Below are 16,443 nucleotides of genomic sequence, written 5' to 3'. Positions count from 1 at the left end.
AAAGCCATCCATCCAGTGTCCTATCTCTCCCTCCCCCACACGTGAGGGCGCAGGCAGCTGCCTGTGAAGCTAGAGAGTAAGGAAAGAGCCAGGTCAGATCCTGTGGTGTGACCCCTGCGGGCCTGGGAGGTGCTCACTAGGGCCAGGGAGCTCCGCCAGGTCTAGTAAGGGAAGCTATCACTTGAGGGCGGGACGGGGGCGGGGCGGGTGGAGGGGGCAGTGAGGTAATTTCCGCGATCTGGCGTCAGAGATCTGAGTCCTCCCAGGGGCAGAATCGAAACTGATCTCAGCTCAGAACCAATGCGGGTGCACAGGGTAAGTTCTGGGTGGTGGCTGGGTACAGGAGGGGCCGCAGGGGGAAATGTGAGGACCACTTCCCTGCATGCAGACAGGCAGTTAACTGCTCCAGATAGATCCTGACAAATCTCAAGCCATACAGCCCCTCTTCTTGGCTGTCTGGCTGCTTGGCTGTGGGGTTCCAACACTGTGGATTTGGAAATCTCCAATGGGGTGCAGGTGGGTTCTCAGGCTTTGCTATTCCTTATCATTTCCTTTTAAAACATCATTTTTGCACCTCAAAGTTTTCTTCAAAAGTTCCCTTTAGAGTTCTGGGGGTGTAGCTCAGTGGTAGAGCCCTTTCTTGGCATGTATAAAGCCCTGGGTTCATTTCCCAATACTGGGGAAAAAAAGAAAAGAAAATTCTCTTTAGACCCAGGTATTGGCAGAGAGCTGTTTCCTCTGCCATCCCTGTAGGGATGGCACTAACTTAAACTCTGGGTCCTGGGCATATCCTTTCTTCCTGGCATCCCTGCAGGAGCTCTGATGTCAACAGTCCTACTTGAGCAGGACAGGGCCTCTGTAAGGATGTGCCAAGTCCAGGTGGGATGCAGTGGTCCTAGCCCACTGCCAGCCCTTGAGGAAGGAGGTGCACCATCTTTGGAAGAGTCAGGTGACCTAGATCTTGAAGGCCTTGGGTAGGGAAGCCACAGACCTCACTGTACACAGAGCCACAAACTAGGGGGCTTCTCTGGCATCTGGGGCTTTTCCCACCAGTTGCCTGTTGGTCTCTGTCTGAATAAGACTTGGAGACCGTTAAGGAGAGGGCTAAGGTGGGGTCCAAATGGGACTCCCTGGAAGGGCAAGAGTAAGCAGAAGTCTCTGTCCTTTGTCCAGTGGAGGGTGTGTGGGTCCTTCTATATCTCAGGCTGACCTGCTTTTCCTGTCCTATCATCTCTCTAGAGCTCATGGTTCCAGTGTTCCAATGGCCCAGTAGCCTTGCCCATCATCCTGAAGAACCTGGCTAGCATCAGAGATGGCATCCTCTGAGTGCAACCCAAGACCTGCCAGGATGCCACTCACAAAGGGGCCGGACCTGGCTGGGCTCTGTGCTCAGATGGACCTTCACCTAGGCTGTTCCCTATGCACTCAGTGCCTCAATCGGAACACTTACATCCTGCAGCAGGTGGAGCACGACTGCCCCAGTGAGATCTTGCTGGCCCGCTTCAAGCAAGCTGCCAAGACCAATGTCTGGCGCAAGGTGGGCCACAGGCCCATGTTCCCAAGGCCTTTGTGCTATAAAGTCTGCCGTTACTTTAGCCCTGAGTTGGGCTGCAGACGCCATTGGAACAGGTGCACCTTCGCCCACAGCCCTGAGGAGGCATTGGTCTGGAACTTTGAACGCAAACACAACCTTCTCCGCTTGAGACTGAAAGCTGCTATGCTGGGCACCAGAGCCCAGGGTGGGCCACATGCCCCAGCTGATATTATACAAGCAGAATTTGGTGGCCACTTTTGGCTGCTCTGTGCCCTCTGCTTCAGGCGCCATCCCCCATGCCTCCGCCATGTAGACTCCAGGGGTCATTGCCCTGTGCACAAAACCTGCCCCTCACTCCTTACCCACGTGAACACTGAGGGCCACAAGCAACAGTTTGTGGAGGTGCGGCCACAGCCCCCAAACAGCCATCCTCTAAACTACTGCATGTTTGTGGGGCGTGGACAGCCATGCCGCCATGGGGCCTCACGCTGTCAATATGCACACAGTGCTGTGGAGATGGCAGTGTGGAAGGCTGAGCGGCTGGATGGGCTCCAGAGAGGGGCTCTGCTCACATACCCTGCCCTCAGGGAAGACAAGCTTAAAGCCCATCCTGGCCAGACCCCTGAAGCCCAGCTGTACTGCCATGTCTGCCTGGTCACCTGCCACTCTCAGGAAGCCTTGGAGAACCACTGTTCTTCCCTGGAGCATGCAGAGATGGTGGCCTTTGATCAGGCAGTGGCATGGAAGCACCGTGCCCCACCCATGGGGCTCTCCAAATTTGAGCTCTGTCCTAGGTAAGGAGAGTTGGGTGGAAGCCTGGGAAGGGCAATGATCACCCTCCAAGCCAGCATCAGGGACTATGAGGCCCATGAGCCCTAAGGTTTTCCTACCACCTACTGTGTCCTTTGCACCTCAAGTTGGTTCTGCAATGGCCTCTGAGAACCTGGCTGAGGAAGGTTCTTTGTGCCAGGCCTTGTCCTGGGGATTCAGAGTGTACAGCAAACAAAGCCCCTTCTGGCCTCAAATCCAAGTCCATTCCTGCTGTCCACACAGGCCAGAGTTGGGATGAAGGGGTTGGTCTTTGATCCCCTCAGGTTATACCTCCATGTGACCCAGCTGACCTCACTATTCCCAGGCCTGACCTCTGCGAGTATGGGGATGTCTGCATCAAGGCACACTCAGAACAGGAGCGTCAGGAGTGGGTCCAGCGGGCACAGGCTATGGAGCGGCGTGAGCAGGCTGCCTGGCAGGATGGGCTGGTGCCCTACAGGGCACGGCTGCTGGCTGAGTACCAGCGCAGCAGCAATAAGGACCTGGTGGTAAGTAGGGGCTTGTGAGTGGGCTGGGGTGGGTCTAGGGCCACGTTGCTAAAGGCCAGGCTTCTCTGTGCAGATGGCTGAGACCATTCATGGGGTGTCCATTACCTGCCACCAGCCTCTGGTGCATCAAGCCCAGGACAAGAAGGCTCTGCATAGCTGGATGTTCACCATCCATTCTGAGGTGAGCGTTTAGCAGCCATGAGATCTCAGATTTTGTGTGAAGCCTCAGCCCAGAGGGTTGAGGATCACAGCTTTGTAGATGTAGGTAGCCTATGGACTGGAGCTGATGCTATGGCTCTGCTTCTATGTCTGTGTGACCTGAGGCAAGTCCTTTAGCCTCTCTGTGTCCTCCCCTGTAGGCAGATGATCATGGTATCTCTACTCTGTGGGGTCACTTTTGTTAAAAAAAAATTATTTATAATCATGGAAAATGTTAATAAAAATTTTAAAATAAAAAAATTTAAAAAAAGAAATAAAACAAGAGAAAATAAAAGAGAAAAAAATGTATTTATTTATTTATTTATTTGACAAAGAAAGAGGGAGAGAGAGAGAGGGAGAGAATGGGCACACCAGGGACTCCAGCCACTACAAATGAACTCCAGATGCATGCGCCCCCTTGAGCATCTGGCTAATGTGGGTCCTGGGAAATCGAACCTGGGTCCTTTGGCTTTGCAGGTAAATGCCTTAACCACCAAGCCATTCCTCCAGCCTGGGATCACATTTTTTGTTTTTGTTTGTTTGAGGTAGGGTCTCACTCTGGCCCAGGCTGACTGGAACTCACTATGTAGTCTCAGGGTAGCCTCAAACTCATGGCAATCCTCCTACCTCTGCCTCCTAAGTGCTGGGGTTAAAGGTGTGCACCACCACACCTGGCTGGGGTCACATTTTTAATTGAATGAGTTAATATAAGGAATAGGTGTGCCAGTGTCTGGCACATGGAGAGCAAATCAGGCTGGTAACCACACCAGAATATCCATGTTCCCCTTTCTAGCATCCATGGGGCTTCAGGTAGAGTGCATAAGCAGAGGAGGAAACCAGAGCAACCTGGGGGCCTCACACCCAGAAAGAGGCAAACTGCTTCTCTCAGGAAAGTGGGAGGGGACAGGGGCCACCCTACATTTCACATCATGTCTCCTTCCCTAGGACCCCCTGCTGCATGTGGCCCTGCTCAAGCAGGAGCCTGGGGCAGACTTCTTGCTGGTGGGCCCCTGCCTTCTACCAGGCCGGCTTTATGCACAGGGCAAGCACTTCCGTATGCCTGATGCCCCAGCCCAGTTTCTGGTGGGTGTGCATGTGCAGGCCTTCTCTTTTGGCACCTTTGAGCAATGGGTGGTCTTTGACTTTGGCCGCAGGCCAGTGCTGCTCCAGAAGCTAGTGCTGCAGCTAGGCCAGGCACATTCTCCAGGTCTCTGTGGGAGGCCAACACCCAGCTGCCCTGAGGAGCTGGACTGCTGGCACATAGGCAACCGCTATGTGGTGTTCGAGGTGGAGCGGACACCTGAACAAGTGGCTCTTATGGTCAAGTACAAAGTCCCAGAGTCCAGTGTCAGTGATCTGGTCTGGGATCCCATCTCTTGCACCAACTACCGGCAGAGGATGCACAGCTTTCTCTACAAGGAGGAGACAGCTCAGCAGCAGCTGGTGGACAAGTGAGTTGGGCAGTGGGCTGGCAGAGGTGGCCAAAGTCTGGACTTGGAGTCAGGCCTGTGTCTGTATCCTAGAGAATTGATCTATGGGTGGTCTCTCACCAGGCTGACCATGAGGGGCCCAGTATCCCTGAAGACAGCATTACAGACGCCAGCACTCGGCATGCTCTTTGCACCACCAGAAGCCCTCTATGCTGAAGTCCCTGTCCCCTCTCTGACACCAGACACAGACCAGGGCTTCCTACTGGGCCGAGCAGTTAACACAGCCCTTGTGGCTCCTGTGCCTGCACCTGATGACACAGTGTATGAGGTGCGCCTGGAGAAACGAGCCAGCTCAGAGAATGTGTTGTGGCTGCTGCTGCCAGCACGCTGCTGCATTGCCCTAGGGCTGCAGCCTGAGACGAGCCCCATCTTAGAGGTGCAGTTCCAGGTTGACCCTCTGATATTCTGGCTCTGGCACCAGGCAGTGGACACATTGCCTGAGGAGCGCTCAGTGGTGCCTGATCTGCTGGCTTGCTCCCTGCCTTGCCCTTGGCCCACCCCACCCTCGTTTTGTGGCAACAGCAAACAGAAGCTGGCTGTGGGGCTTATTGCAGGCAGCAGCCATGAGGACACAAAGCCTGTCCCACCACTGCTCATCTACGGTCCTTTTGGCACTGGCAAGACTTATACACTGGCCATGGCTGCCCTGGAGATTGTCCGGCAGCCCTGCACCAAGGTGCTCATCTGCACGCACACCAACAGGTGAGCTCATGGCTGTTGGGTGTCTAGCTCTCTGTGTCTCATACTAATGCTCCTGGTAGCTGGTTGTCCTGTTTTTATTCAAACTCAATTGGGACTTCCTGAGCCAATAGATCTGTTGTGTGGCTAGGAGTGCCACCCCAGAGGCACTGGTCCAAGGAGGGAGTTGTGTAGAAATGTGACTACTCTGTGTTTCCTGGGCAAGACTCTTTTTTTTTTTTCTTTTTTTAATAAAAACACCAATTAGCCGGGTGTGGTAGCACATGCCTCTAATCCTAGCACTCGTGACGCAGAGGTAGGATTGCTGTATGTTCAAGGCCACTCTGAGACTACATAGTGAATTCCAGGTCAGCCTAGGCTAGAGTGAGATCTTACTTCAAGACAAAACAAAACAAAACAAAACAAAACAAAACAAAACAAAACAAAACAAAACAAAACAAAACCCTCACAGATTGCTCAACTGAGAAGTTCCTCTTTGGTTAACATTATTTTCTTAGTTCTTTAACATCACCTATTATGACAGGTACTGAGTTCCCTATCAGTCCAGAGGGAGGGTGGAAGGAAGAGCCCAGGACAATGGTTGAGTTGATTTTTGAGCTGAGCTGGGGGTCTGAGGGACTTGCTTGAAAGATGCTGGCAGTACCTTCCTGGCCTCTCATTCTGCAGATTCTGTTCCTGAGAGTTAGGTAACAGCTCTTGTCGCCAACTCTTATAACACCCAGGAGTATGCTCTAGGTCAAGGCCAGCCCCAAGCTACGCAGGGTTGCCTTGGGTTATGCCTCAATTCAGACAATACTACCTCCTCCAAGCCTTCCCTGACCACCGAGGTTCTCATGCTCTTGCCTACTTCTCCTCTTTGAGCTCTGGTCTTCCTGTGTGTTTGTGTCACTTTAATTTAATTTAATTTATTTATTTGTTTGACAGAAAGAGGGGGAGAGAGAGAGAATAGGTGTGCTAGGGCCTACAGCAACTGAAAATGAACTCCAAATGCGTGTGCCCCCTTGTGCATCTGGCTTACATGGGTCCTGGGGAATCGAACCTGTGTCCTTTGGCTTTTCAGGCAAATGCCTTAACCGCTAAGCCATCCCTCCAGCCCCTTTATGTCACTTTTGAAAACAGTTGAGTTCCTGTGCAAGACCTCTGTCTACCTCATAGGAGTTCCTGTCATCCAGACAAGGTTGGGCACATGCATGTTTTAGCAGATAGCCCAAAGCCCAGAGCCTTAGCCCATGTGCCTCATTTCTTCCACAGTGCTGCAGACATCTATATCCGGGAGTATTTCCATGGCTATGTCATCAAAGGCCATCCAGAGGTGGCTCCACTTCGGGTGATGTACACAGATCGCCCACCAAGCCAGACTGACCTGGCCACACTGAAGTACTGCTGCCTGACTAAGGACCGCCAGTCCTTTCGCATGCCCACAGAGGCAGAGCTGGTGTGTCATCGCCTGGTGGTCACCACCACCTCCCAAGCCCGCAAGCTCCAGGTGCCAGCAGGCTTCTTCTCCCACATCTTCATTGATGAGGCAGCCCAGATGCTAGAATGTGAGGCCCTCACCCCACTGGCTTATGCTTTGCCATTCACCCGTGTGGTGCTGGCTGGGGACCATATGCAGATCACACCCAAGCTCTTCAGTGTGCCCAGGGCCAAGGCCGCTAATCACACACTGCTGTACCGCCTCTTCCTCCACTACCAGCAGGAGAAGCACAAGATTGCCCAGCAGAGTCGCATAATCTTCCATGAGAACTACCGCTCCACCACAGCCATCATCAGTTTTGTTTCCCGTCACTTCTACATGGCCAAGGGAAACCCTATCCAGGCCAGGGGCAATGTCCCATGCCACCCCCAACACTATCCTCTCATGTTCTGTCATGTAGCAGGCAGCCCTGAGCGGGACATGTCTATGACATCCTGGCTCAACGTGGCCGAGGTTGCTCAGGTGGTTGAGAAGGTACAGGAGGTCTACAATACCTGGCCTTGCTGCTGGGGGGACCAGGAGCAGAGACAAATATGTGCTGTCTCCCATGGTGCCCAGGTGAGTTGTCCCAGCTGGCCTCTGCAGCCTCAGTTTCTTCACCTGGGCGCTGCTATGTTCCCAGGCTGAACCATGTGGCTCCTGGAGAGGGTGTGCAGGGCTTGGTGGAAGGGCCCTTCCTTATTGGGCAGCAGTCTCACAGCACCCTGGGCTTGCCTGCAGGTGAGCGCACTGAGGCAGGAGCTAAGGAGGAGAAACCTGGGTGAGGTGTCAGTGGGCAGTTTTGAGATCCTGCCAGGTGGGTGATAGCAGTGTGGGCCAGGAGCTTGGCTTGGGAGGGAGGTGGCTTCCAGCCCATTGCTCAGTCTTGTATATTGAGGTATGGGCTAGGATGGAGGCCTATCAACTGAGCCCTCCTAGCCATCTGAATTATGTATCTTGCAGGACGTGAGTTCCGAGTGGTGGTGCTGAGCACTGTCCACAGCTGCCACAGCCTGCTTAGCCCTGGGGCACAAACCTCAGAGTTCTTCACTGATTCCCGTGTGCTGAACACAGTCATGACCCGTGCCCAGTCACAGCTGGTGGCTGTGGGAGATGCCATAGCCCTCTGTTCCTTTGGGGACTGCAGAAATCTCTGGAAGAGCTTCATCCGTGAATGTGTGGAGCATCACAGTGTCTGCCCTGAGGACCTATCTCTGGGGCAGATTGAACAGGGTGTGGCCCAGAGGCGGCACTGGACCTGTGTAGCACTCCAAACTGGGGGACCAGCTGCAGAGCACATGGCTGTGGCCCAGGTTATGCAGGGTTCCATGGCTAAAGCAAGCACAGTCAGGGTGAAGGCAGAAGCTGGGACCAGGCCCTGGATGGGCTTGCCATTGAGGGAGGCAGCCTCGGCACAGGCTGACGCATCAGCAGGGGACACAGCAAAGGGGGACTTGGTCCCTCAGGGTGCAGCAACAGGAGCGTCCACCCTGGAGGGGGTCGTGTCTGAGGACCTCGAGGACTTTGAATCTGACTTCTGGCCCTCTGACTGGGAGCTCAACGCTGATGACACCATCCTGAAGGAACTCCTTGATGAGAGCCGGCAGGTGACTGTGACTACTAGGGAGGATGGGCTACTGGACACCATGGCTCAGCCTATGTCCCCACATCAGGCCCGGCAGTACACAAACCTACCCTCAGCTACAATGCAGAAGTTGCTGCACTCAGAGCCCAAAGTATATCGCCGCTGCGCCTTCCTTCAGGAGACATTTGAACAGGCCTTGGCCACTCCACTGGATGACATGGGCTCCAGTCCCATCCAGATCAGGGGTCGCCTGAACTGCGGGATGGCCTTCTCTGGGGATGAGGTGCTGGTGAAGGTCTTGGGCCTGGTGGCTGGTGACAGGGGCACCCCAGGGCAGCTGCAGGGCTGTGTGGTAGGAGTGCTAAAGAGGAGGAAACGTGAGCTGACCTTCTTGTGCCGGATGGACAAATGGGATCCCCGCATTATGATCCCCATCAACATCTCTGTGACCAAGATCTTTGTGGCAGAGCTGAAGAATCCACAGCAGATCCCCATTCACTGCCTATCCCAGGGTCGCATGCAGCGTGTAAGACATGAAAATCTCACACCCGAGGCCCTGCGCAACCGGCTGTTCTGGGTCCGTATTGTCCTATGGCGGAAACGTTTCTATTATCCACTGGGCATCATCCTGGAGGTGCTACCTGAGGCTAGTACCTGGGAGCAGGGCCTTCATGCCTTAGACCTGGAGCATGGCCTAAGGGCCCCCATTCCAAACCCAGCCTCTATCTCCAAGGCACTGCAGAGATACCAATCGGAGCTCAGCATGGCTACCCGTTACCGAGAGGACTGCCGGAACATCCTGACCTTCACTGTGGACCCCCAGGGTGCTTGCAACCTTGACGATGCCCTCAGTGTTAAGGATCTAGGCCCAGAGTATGAGGTGGCTGTGCATATTGCTGATGTGGCCAGCTTGTTGCCCAGAGATGGGGTGTTGGACAAAGAAGCCCGCCGGCAAGGCATTGCTTTCTATGCCCCCAATAGGGAGCCAGTGCCCATGCTTCCAGCTAGCTTGTCCCAGGATGCGCTTAGCCTCTTGCCAGGCCAGGACCGCCTTGCCATCTCTCTCTTCCTCACCTTGGAGAAGGGTAGTGGCAAGCTCCAGAGCCTGCACTTTGCACCCTCTGTGATCTGCTCTGACTTCCAGCTGACCTATGAGGAGGCTGAGGTGTTGATCAAAGGGTACCCGGGAGCTGGTCTGGAGCTGCCAACCCACCTGGACTCTGTGGAGGCCTGTGTTGTGGCCGCTTACTACTTCTCCTGGGTGCTGCGCCGGCAACGCTTGCTGGCTGCTTGCCACTATGAGCCACCCGATGAGGACAGTGGGTTGGGCTTTCGTGCAGCCCACATCATGGTTCAAGAGTACATGATCCAGTTTAATAGCCGGGTGGCTGAATTCCTGATCGGCAACAAGCATACACAGTCAGTCACACCACTGAGGTGGCAGCCCACACCCAGTACCCACCAGCTCAATGCTGTGTCAGAGAAACACAGGGAGCTCGTGCCCCTGTCGCTGCACTTGTGCCACCACTTGCATGGCACCCATAACACCCCCAGAAAGCAGCTACACCTTTTGACTTCCCTCTGGAAGCATGTGCAGCTTGCAGCTCATAACCAGGACTATAGCCAGATGGTGGACCTCATTGCCACAGATGACATGCATCCTTCATTGGCGCCTATGAGCCTGGACTTCCGAAGGGCTCTGGGCCGCAGTGTTTTTGGCCACTCTGGCCAGGGTGAGCAACAGCCAATTGGCCACTACTCTCTTCAGGTGGACTGGTACACATGGGCCACATCACCCATCCGCAGGTACGTAGATGTGGTGCTCCAGCGGCTGATTCTTTTGGCTCTGGGCCATGGAGGCTCTGTGTACTCCATCAAGGACATAGATGGACTCTGCCAGGACTTCAGTGGCCAGTACGCATCCGCCCAGAGCTACCAGCGGCGGGCCTGTAGCCTGCATCTGGCCATCCAGCTCAAGACCCAGCCTCGAGACAAACTGGGCTTTGTGGTAGATGTTGAGATAGGTGCCCACTGCTTCAAGCTGCTCTTCCCTGCCAACCGAGAAACTCTGCCTGACCCATGCCCTGTCTACTACCATTCCTTACAGCTGGCTGAACACCCCCATGAGCTCGTGAACCAGCCAGGCCTGAGGCTTGTGTGGAGGCGCCGTATCTATTCCATGCAGCCATCTCAGCCACCCTCCCCACTGCCTGGCATCCTGTTTGACCCACATACTTGGGTTGTCAGTGCAGCCCTATGGAAGCAGCTGCTGGCCCTGGTGGAAGATCAGCATTGGCCTAAGGTGGCTGCCCTTGTCCAGGAACAGGATAAAGAGGAGTTCCAGCAACGGGAGCTGGGAAAAGTGCACCACCAGAGTGGCTATGGTCAATACGTGGAGGTGGTGCGGGAGCTGGGCAGAGGTGATACGCTGCAAGTACAGCTCAGTGCCAGCCTGCAGCGAGGCTTCCTGGCACCAGCCCTGCAGCTGTGGACTGTGGTGCCTGGCTTCAGCCTCTGCCTGCAGCATATGGAGCAACCGGGAGACTGTTTCTCAGGCCCTGAAGGCCATGTGCAGAAGGCCTTGCGAGATCAGTACCGCAAAGTAGGCGAGTACTCACGTGTGTGGGGACCACTATGTGCACTGGAGTCAGTCACCAATGCTGTTGCAGAGAATGATTCCATCTTGCTGCAGCATGTGCGCATTTTTTGGGATGCAGAGAGGACATTTCAGGGGCAGCTACAGGGCACCTTCCAGCTAGATGCTGCCTTCCTCCAAGAGAATGGTATCAACATTCATTTTGGCTGTTGCTACCTCTGCATCCGGCTCGAGGGGCTCCCCGTTCCCCCAGCCAACCCATCCCCTGAGCTTAGCTGCCTTGGCCCCCTTCTGAGCATTGACCCTGGTACATATACCTGGGTGGCTCATGGACTGGCTGATGACTGGGACCAGGAGGGCAGGGAAGATCGACAAGAGGCTCCCAGAGAGGTGCATTTCTTCATCCACCACATGGCCATGGAGAATATTCCAGAACAAGTGCTGAGGCCCAGTACCCTGTTCACTGTGGAGGTGCTGTCTAAACAGCTTCCTGACCTGTGAGTGGTTTCCTTGGCCAGAAGTCAGGGAGAAGCAGCTGAGATCTAGGGTCAACATCACTGGGCTCCCCTCTTCTGGTAGTGGGTGGCCCTCTCCCTGGCAGAGTTCTGATGACCTTCTGGTGTCCATGCCCACCCCTAGCCGCAAGGAGGAAGCTGTGCATAGGCTGAAGAAGGCCTCCCCACTGGTCATCAGCATTGCCCTGGGCCGGCCCATCCCCCAGCTCTGTCACCAATCTCACCAGCACTTCTTCCGCAGAGGTAAGTCGGCCCCTCAGGTTCCCCTCTCCCCATCCTACATGGTGCTCAGGGATCTCTGTCTCTCCCTCACCCCCAGTGCCTGCCAGAAGGTTCCTGGAGCGGCCTGCCTATGATATCCCTGGAGAACTTCTTAAGCTGAACCCCAGCCAGAACAAGGCCATCAGGAGGGCGCTAGAGAGGCCATTCACAGTCATCCAGGGCCCACCAGGTGGGGATTATGTGCAGGGGTCTAGGGGCTGCCCTGGGTAGGCAAATGTGGCGATAAGAACTCACCCTGCTCCTTGCCCACAGGTACAGGGAAGACAGTCGTTGGCCTCCACATCGTATTCTGGTTCCACAGATTAAACCAGGAGTGGGTACCAAGTATCAACAGCCTTTGTGGAGAGGACCAGAGGGGAGGCCCTTGTGTCTTATGCTGCGGCCCCTCCAACAAGTCGGTGGATGTCCTGGCAGGTGTGTTGGGGATGAGCTATGGAACTGTCACAGGTTGCTGGGCACCAAGAGATAGTCCCTCACATCTTCAACTGCCCTAGGACTGCTCCTGAGTCGGAGGGCAGAGCTGAGGCCCTTGCGGGTATACAGTGAACAATTAGAAGCTACTGAGTTTCCGATGCCAGGTGTGGGCAGCAGGGGCCTACTCAGCAAGACCCCTCGGGAGGGGAGGCCAAACCAGAGACTAAGGTGCGTCCTGTCTGTTTGTGCTGGGATGGAGGTGAGGGGCCCTACATTTGGCAAGGAATTACTAATGCTGTGCCCTCCTAGGAGCATTACCCTGCACCACCGGATCCGCCAGACCTCCAACCCATATGCAGCAAAGGTCAGGGCATTTGATGCCCAGCTACGGGAAGGAGAAGTGCTGTCTAGGGAAGATCTTGTAGAGTAAGTGGCGGGCTTGGAGGTGGAGCCACCTGCTGGCAGGAACCGGAGGTTTGACAGCTGGTGCCTCCTGTAGGTATAGAAGGGTCATGGGCAAGGCCAGGAAGTTTGAGGTCATGCAGCATTCGGTCATCCTGTGCACATGCTCCTGCGCAGCCTCAGGCAGCCTGCAAAGCCTGAATGTTCGCCAGATCCTCATCGATGAGGCAGGCATGGCCACTGAGCCAGAAACCCTCATTCCCCTGGTGTGCTTCACAAACGTTGAGAAGGTAAGAGGTGCCCAATATGGAGCCAGTACCCCAGGCTGGCATCCCCAGGGAGGGAGGGAGGGGGAGCTTGCCCTGGGATGCTGGTGGTGTGAGAAGTGAATGTTGTTGTTGGTTAGAGATGACCAAAGGGCTGGGATGCCTCTGAGTCTGGGAATGTCAGGGTTATACCTGCTTGTGCCTCCAGGTGGTCCTGCTTGGAGACCACAAGCAGCTGCGACCTGTGGTCAGAAGTGAGCAGCTGAGAAATCTTGGGATGGACCGGTCTCTCTTTGAGCGGTATCACAAGGATGCCATCATGTTGGATACACAGTACCGCATGCACGAGGGCATCTGCTCTTTCCCTTCCATAGAGTTCTATGACAGTAAGCTGAAGACCTGGCCAGGCCTGAGGCGACCACCAAGTACCCTGGGCCATGCTGGCAAGACGAGCTGCCCTGTCATCTTTGGCTATGTGCAGGGCCATGAGCAGAGGCTTCTGGTGTCCACAGAAGATGGGCACGAGAACTCTAGGGCCAACCTAGAGGAGGTGGCAGAAGTGGTGAGTATCAAAGAGACCTTCCCTGATGCTTGATGGGTCAAGAAAGACTTCCTGAACTTTAGTGGCACACACCTTTAATCCCAGCACTCAGGAGGCAGAGGTAGGATGATCGAGGAGTTCAAGACCAGCATGGGACTTCAGAGTGAGTTCTAGGTGAACCTGGGATGGTGTGAGACCCTACCTTGAAAAAAGAAAACAAAAGAAAAAAAGAAAGAAAGAAAAGAAAGGCTTCCTGGAGGAAGAGAGGGGTCATGGAAGGCTTTGTAGGCCATGATTTCTGGGATCAAGTCAGGTTCTTAAGGACAGAATAGGGACTAGGATCCAACTTCAACTGCACTTTCATTTCCTTAGGTCCGCATTACCAAGCAGCTGACCCTGGGCAAGACAGTGGACCCCAAGGATGTTGCCATTCTTACACCTTACAATGCACAGGCTGCAGCAATCAGCAAAAGCCTCATGCAGGAAGGGGTCAGTGGAGTGACTGTGATGTCCATCACCAAGAGCCAGGGTGAGGCTGGCTCCAGGGGAGGCTGTACCTATGTAGGAGTCAGCAGGGGATATAGCAGGCATGAGGAATAGCCAAGAGCTCATCTTTCCTTTCCCAGGGAGTGAGTGGCGCTATGTACTGGTGAGCACTGTACGCACATGCCCCAAGAGTGACATGGACCAGCGGCCAACGAAGAGCTGGCTCAAGAAATTTCTGGGTTTTGTTGTGGACCCTAACCAAATGAATGTAGCCATCACCCGGGCCCAAGAGGGGCTCTGCCTAATTGGTGAGGATTCAGGGTGAGGAGAGAGGGGAAGATTGGAGTGGGTAGCTCCAGGTGGGTTCTGGGCAGGGTTGAAAACCACCCTGACTCTCCCCGCAGGAGACCACCTGCTACTGCGTTGCTTTCCACTCTGGCGCCATTTCCTGGATTTCTGTGAGGCCCAGAAGAGCCTTGTTCCTGCCAGGCAGGTGCAGGTCCGGAGGAGGACAGCCGTGTCTTCCTGAAGCATCCCTAGCTGCCCAGCCCTTGCTGTGCCATGGTTGAAGATATGCCCTTCACTTTCCTGTGCCGAGGGCCTGGACATGCATCAGATCGCCTTGACTCTGGTGGCCCCGGCTAGACATCAGCTTGCTATCTGCCGTGTACCTGGGCAGGGTCCTTGGTGACTGGCCATGGCCATGCAGCAATGACAGCTTTGTAGGTAGGGGCATCTTCATGGGACAGAAGTAGGCCCAGTGCTGACCTTCCAGTTTGTGCCTAAACTTCAGTGGAGGGGAAAGAGCTGGAGGTGTGTCCCTTTGCTTCTAGCTATGTGGCTTTATCTGTACACTTAGTCCCAAGGAAGCTGCAAGGGATCCCAGATTTTCAGGAGACTCCTCTGCTCTTACTGTGGAGTCTCCAACAAGGCTACACTTTGACCTTAGGATCCTTACATTTTTGCACTGAGCATCACGTATGCATTTGCCTTATTTTATACTCTTTATTTTTCAAGGTAGGGTCTCACTCTAGCCCTGTCTGATTTGGAATTCACTATGGAGTCTCAGGGTGGTCTTGAACTCATGGCAATCCTCCAACCTCTGCCTCCCAAGTGCTGGGATTAAAGGCGTGCATCACCACGCCCAGCTTTTATTTTCTACTTTTACTTTATCATCATCATCATCAGTAGTAGTAGTAGTAGTATTTTGGTTTTTCAAGGTAGGGTCTCACTCTAGCTCAGGCTGACCTGGAATTTGTCTCAGGGTGGCCTCAAACTCACAGCAATCCTCCTACCTCTGCCTCCCGAGTGCTGGGATTAAAGGCATGCGCCACCACACCCGGCTTTATTTTCTACTTTTAAATAACCTAAAGCCAGAATCTCTTATAGGCAAGAAGATTTCCTTGGAGAAAATGATGTTTTCTCTTCTCCCAGTACCTTATATCCTGCAGGGCTGGCTACCAGGGCAGGGGTAGGAGAGGACAGAGTCAATGCAGATGTTCACACCAGCACCACACCCCCAAGCTGCCTCCAAGCTGTGTATGCCCAAGTCCAAGTCCTTTGCTACAATCTACCTGGGCCCCTCCTCTATAGGGCTGAGGGGGCAAAATCTCCCCCTACATGTCTGCTCCTCTCATGCGGCAATCCAGCTAGCACTGAGGCTAGGGTCAGCTTCCTCTTCAGTGTAACTTCCCTTTCCTGAGGTCAGAGATGCTGTGAGTTGTCTGCATTAGGAGAGGCCAGTTCTCTGTGGCCTTGCCACAGAGTTCCTTGTGGGAGGAATAACTATTTGATGTATTTTTACAAACTAAGTTTCTATATTCCAACTTTTGCATATTTTCTCAGGCACTGCCTTATATAACTGGATACTTTTATTATAAAAACAGCTCTGAAAACTTTTCTCACTCCTGGGTGTTCTGTGGTATGGCTGGGGGCAGACAGGGCAGGTCTTCATCTTGTGTGAGAAGGGGCCATGGAGGCTGTCAAAGGCTCACAGGAGATGAGAACAGGACTTGGGAACATGAGATGGAGTGGGGGCAGTGATGGCAGCCTATCTTATAGCTGAGAATACCTCTGTGAAATCTGGACTTGTCTGTGAAAGAACACAGGAAGCCCAGAAACTCCAGAACATCTTAGTAGAGATGGCTCACAGCTGGAGATCCTGTCTGGGGCTGCAGGCCCAGCTACTGTACTCAGTCCACTGGCTGGGCTGGCTCCAAGGTAGCTTATAGGACAGGTTCAAAGTCCTCATGGCTGTAGCTTCAAGGACATCTTATCTGAAGTTATTCCCCAGGACCTTGGGTTCCATGGTTCCCACCAGGTTCACTTGGGGCACAGCTTGTTCAATCCTTGGCTTATTTGTGGCTAGGTCTCATGGGCCTCCCCCAGGAGAGCTGACACAGGAATAGCAGGCCCAACATGAGCAGATGGGTGGGAAGTCATAGAGGCACTGTAAGGGAAAATAGTCCTCTGGGCTTGTGTTTCCCAGAGGAAGGGACAACAGAAAGTACTGCTCAGATAGTATTTCTAGAGTGGTTATAAAAGTGTGGTGGAGGGCTAGAGAGATGGCTTAGTTAAGCGCTTGCTTGTGAAGCCTAAGGACCCCAGTTTGAGGTTCCATTCTCTAGCACCCACGTAAGCCAGATACACAAGGTAGGGCA

The 16,443-nt window shown here is 54.1% G+C and overlaps 1 protein-coding gene across 1 annotated transcript; it reads left to right on the top strand.

Moving 5' to 3' along the window:
- Positions 1-270: 270 nt before the first annotated feature.
- Positions 271-14,883, top strand: Helz2 (helicase with zinc finger 2). The gene is made up of 19 exons (XM_045157419.1): positions 271-315; positions 1,240-2,328; positions 2,670-2,853; positions 2,927-3,034; positions 3,997-4,502; positions 4,605-5,243; positions 6,492-7,275; positions 7,438-7,513; positions 7,660-11,374; positions 11,517-11,635; positions 11,712-11,843; positions 11,927-12,088; positions 12,169-12,316; positions 12,398-12,514; positions 12,588-12,780; positions 12,965-13,318; positions 13,670-13,826; positions 13,924-14,091; positions 14,188-14,883. The coding sequence occupies exons 2-19, from the start codon at positions 1,313-1,315 to the stop codon at positions 14,310-14,312; spliced, it is 8,703 nt and encodes a 2,900-aa protein (XP_045013354.1). The 5' UTR covers positions 271-315; positions 1,240-1,312; the 3' UTR covers positions 14,313-14,883.
- Positions 14,884-16,443: the final 1,560 nt, after the last annotated feature.

This window comes from Jaculus jaculus, chromosome 8 (assembly GCF_020740685.1).
Source record: "Jaculus jaculus isolate mJacJac1 chromosome 8, mJacJac1.mat.Y.cur, whole genome shotgun sequence".
Lineage (NCBI taxonomy): Eukaryota > Metazoa > Chordata > Mammalia > Rodentia > Dipodidae > Jaculus > Jaculus jaculus.
This window is presented reverse-complemented; position numbering and strand designations above follow the sequence as displayed.

Coding starts and splice junctions, on each gene's coding strand:
- Helz2 (XM_045157419.1), top strand. CDS start 1,313: ATGGCATCCTCTGAGTGCAACCCAAGACCTGCCAGGATGCCACTCACA. Junction 2,329..2,669: donor AAATTTGAGCTCTGTCCTAG/GTAAGGAGAGTT, acceptor CACTATTCCCAG/GCCTGACCTCTGCGAGTATG. Junction 7,276..7,437: donor CTGTCTCCCATGGTGCCCAG/GTGAGTTGTCCC, acceptor GCTTGCCTGCAG/GTGAGCGCACTGAGGCAGGA.